Raw genomic sequence first — 2199 nt, 5'->3', positions numbered from 1 at the left:
CGGGTCTCCTGCCGCTCGCCTGGCGGGGCGGGCAGCGGCGGCGGCAAGAACAGCCTGGTGAAGCCGCCCTACTCCTACATCGCTCTCATCACCATGGCCATCCTGCAGAGCCCCAAGAAGAGGCTGACGCTGAGTGAGATCTGCGAGTTCATTAGCGGACGCTTCCCCTACTACCGGGAGAAGTTTCCCGCCTGGCAGAACAGTATCCGCCACAACCTTTCCCTTAACGACTGCTTCGTCAAGATCCCCCGGGAGCCCGGCAATCCTGGAAAGGGCAACTACTGGACGCTGGACCCCGAATCCGCCGACATGTTCGACAACGGGAGCTTCCTGCGCCGCCGAAAGCGCTTCAAGAGGCAGCAGCTCCCGGCGCCCGAGCTTTTGCTGCGCGCCGTGGACCCCGCCGCCTTCCTCCCGCAGCCTCCGCCGCAGCCYCCGCAGCAGCCGCCCTGCGCCTACGGACCCTACGGCTGCGGCTACGGTCTCCAGCTCCAGCCTTACCACCCCCACTCCRCCCTCTTCGCCTTCCACCACCCCTCCCCGCCGCCCCGCCAGCCCTCCGCCGCCCCCGGCAGCGCCCCCGGTGCGGCGCTGTCCCCTGCCGCCGCCGCGCCGCCGGGCCCCTTGCTGCCGGCGGCGGAGCTGGCACGGACGCCCTTCGGCTACGCGCACCCGCTGGGCCCGGCGCTGGCGGCCTCGCTGCACTCCGCCAAGCCCGGCAGCGGCGGAGCTCTGGCCCGCTCGCCCTTCTCCATCGAGAGCATCATCGGGGGAAGCCCCGGCCCCGGCGCGGGCAGCAGCTGCGCCTCGCAGTCGACCGCGGCGCCGGGGCTCGCCCGCTCGCTGGGGAACGCCGGGAGCGGCCTGCCCCCCGCCGCCGCCCTGCCCGCCGCCCCCGGCTTCGCGGCACGGATCTCTAACTGTTAAGTGTTTGGGAGTCTTTCCGAAGGTAGGATCTGGGGTATCTCCTTTCTCCGCCGCTCGGACGCCCGGCGGACGCCGCCCGCAGGGGCTGCCTGTCTTTGCGTGGGGATAATTGTGACGGGGCTCGGGGGGCGTCCGCCGCGAGCGACGGACCTCCCGGGACCTGCACTAGTGCAAAGCCAGGTCTAGATCTAGATACTGCACGGGCAAGCGATCACTACATCGGAAAGTTACTCGTTAGTCCTTAAAAAGAAACTAAAATGGTGATAAATAATGTCTCTAAACCGTTAAAGTTCAGAGATTCTCAGGTCTAGGAACTTGAAAACAGTAATGTACAGGAGGAAAAAAAGGCTTGAGGGAGGACAGCAGAGCAATACTTTTTCATTTAGTACACTTGTCTCATGTACTTTTATAAAAGAAAAGATTAACGTGTTTACACAGAAGAAAGTCAAGATTATCATTTCTTATTTTAACCTGTGTTTTGTATTATAATAGACTTACGGAGTTTTTTATTTTGTACTTTATGCGTATTCTTTACAAGGAATATTGTTAAAAATTACTGGCAAGTATTATTGTACCATTTTAATGTAAAATTTTTACACATTTTCAAAAATAAAATTTTTAATTTTCAAAAAAAAAAAGAAAAGAAAAAAGAAAAAAATCAAAACAAAACCCAAAGACTAAAGGACCCCAGCCAAACGATTGGCTTTGGATCCCCCCTCTTTAGCACTTCTCATTTCTTTGGGACACTGATAATTTTTTCTTGGGGATTAATAGCACAATAGTAAAGGAATATTGTAACTTGAAATTTATTATGTCCTGATTTGACCGCAAAGAAGAAAATCAAAATATTATCTTTGCAGTCAACGCATTCTTAACCCTAGCAGATAATGAAAGATGAAAAAAACCAAAACAAACCAAACAATCAAAAAGCAAAACACCACAACACCAACAAACAAAACAAAACAAAACAAAACAAAAACAACAACAAAACAAAACCTACAAAAGCCAGCAGGGACAAAAGAGGGGATAAATAGAAATAGGTCTCTCTCAAGGAAGTAAAGCCCAGTTCTGTACGGCACCAATCAGGGGATTCATTTAAAAGCCGGTTTAAAACTATTTTTATACTTTTGGGTGTGTTTTAAATCACAACTGCATCATAGTTTGATTTCCAAAAAGCCCAAAGGAAAACACTACTAATAAAGGGCATGCATTAAACTTAAGAGAGATTTGTTCTAGACACTTATGTTTCTGTGACGATAATAGCATGTGTTT

The 2199-nt window shown here is 52.0% G+C and overlaps 1 protein-coding gene across 1 annotated transcript; it reads left to right on the top strand.

Annotated features, from left to right (window-relative positions):
- Nucleotides 1–9: 9 nt before the first annotated feature.
- Nucleotides 10–1002, top strand: FOXD1 (forkhead box D1; the record flags this gene model as incomplete). Its single annotated transcript, XM_057363761.1, has 1 exon — nt 10–1002. A coding segment is annotated over one exon (918 nt), but the record flags the coding sequence as incomplete, so codon positions are not given.
- Between the last annotated feature and the right edge of the window lie 1197 nt (nt 1003–2199).

The sequence above is a fragment of the Malurus melanocephalus genome, unplaced genomic scaffold (assembly GCF_030028575.1).
Source record: "Malurus melanocephalus ecotype Western Australia unplaced genomic scaffold, MMel_1.1 scaffold_31, whole genome shotgun sequence".
NCBI classification, from domain to species: Eukaryota; Metazoa; Chordata; class Aves; order Passeriformes; family Maluridae; genus Malurus; species Malurus melanocephalus.
The sequence above is the reverse complement of the archived record's forward strand: the minus strand, read 5'-3'. Positions and strand labels throughout refer to the sequence as shown.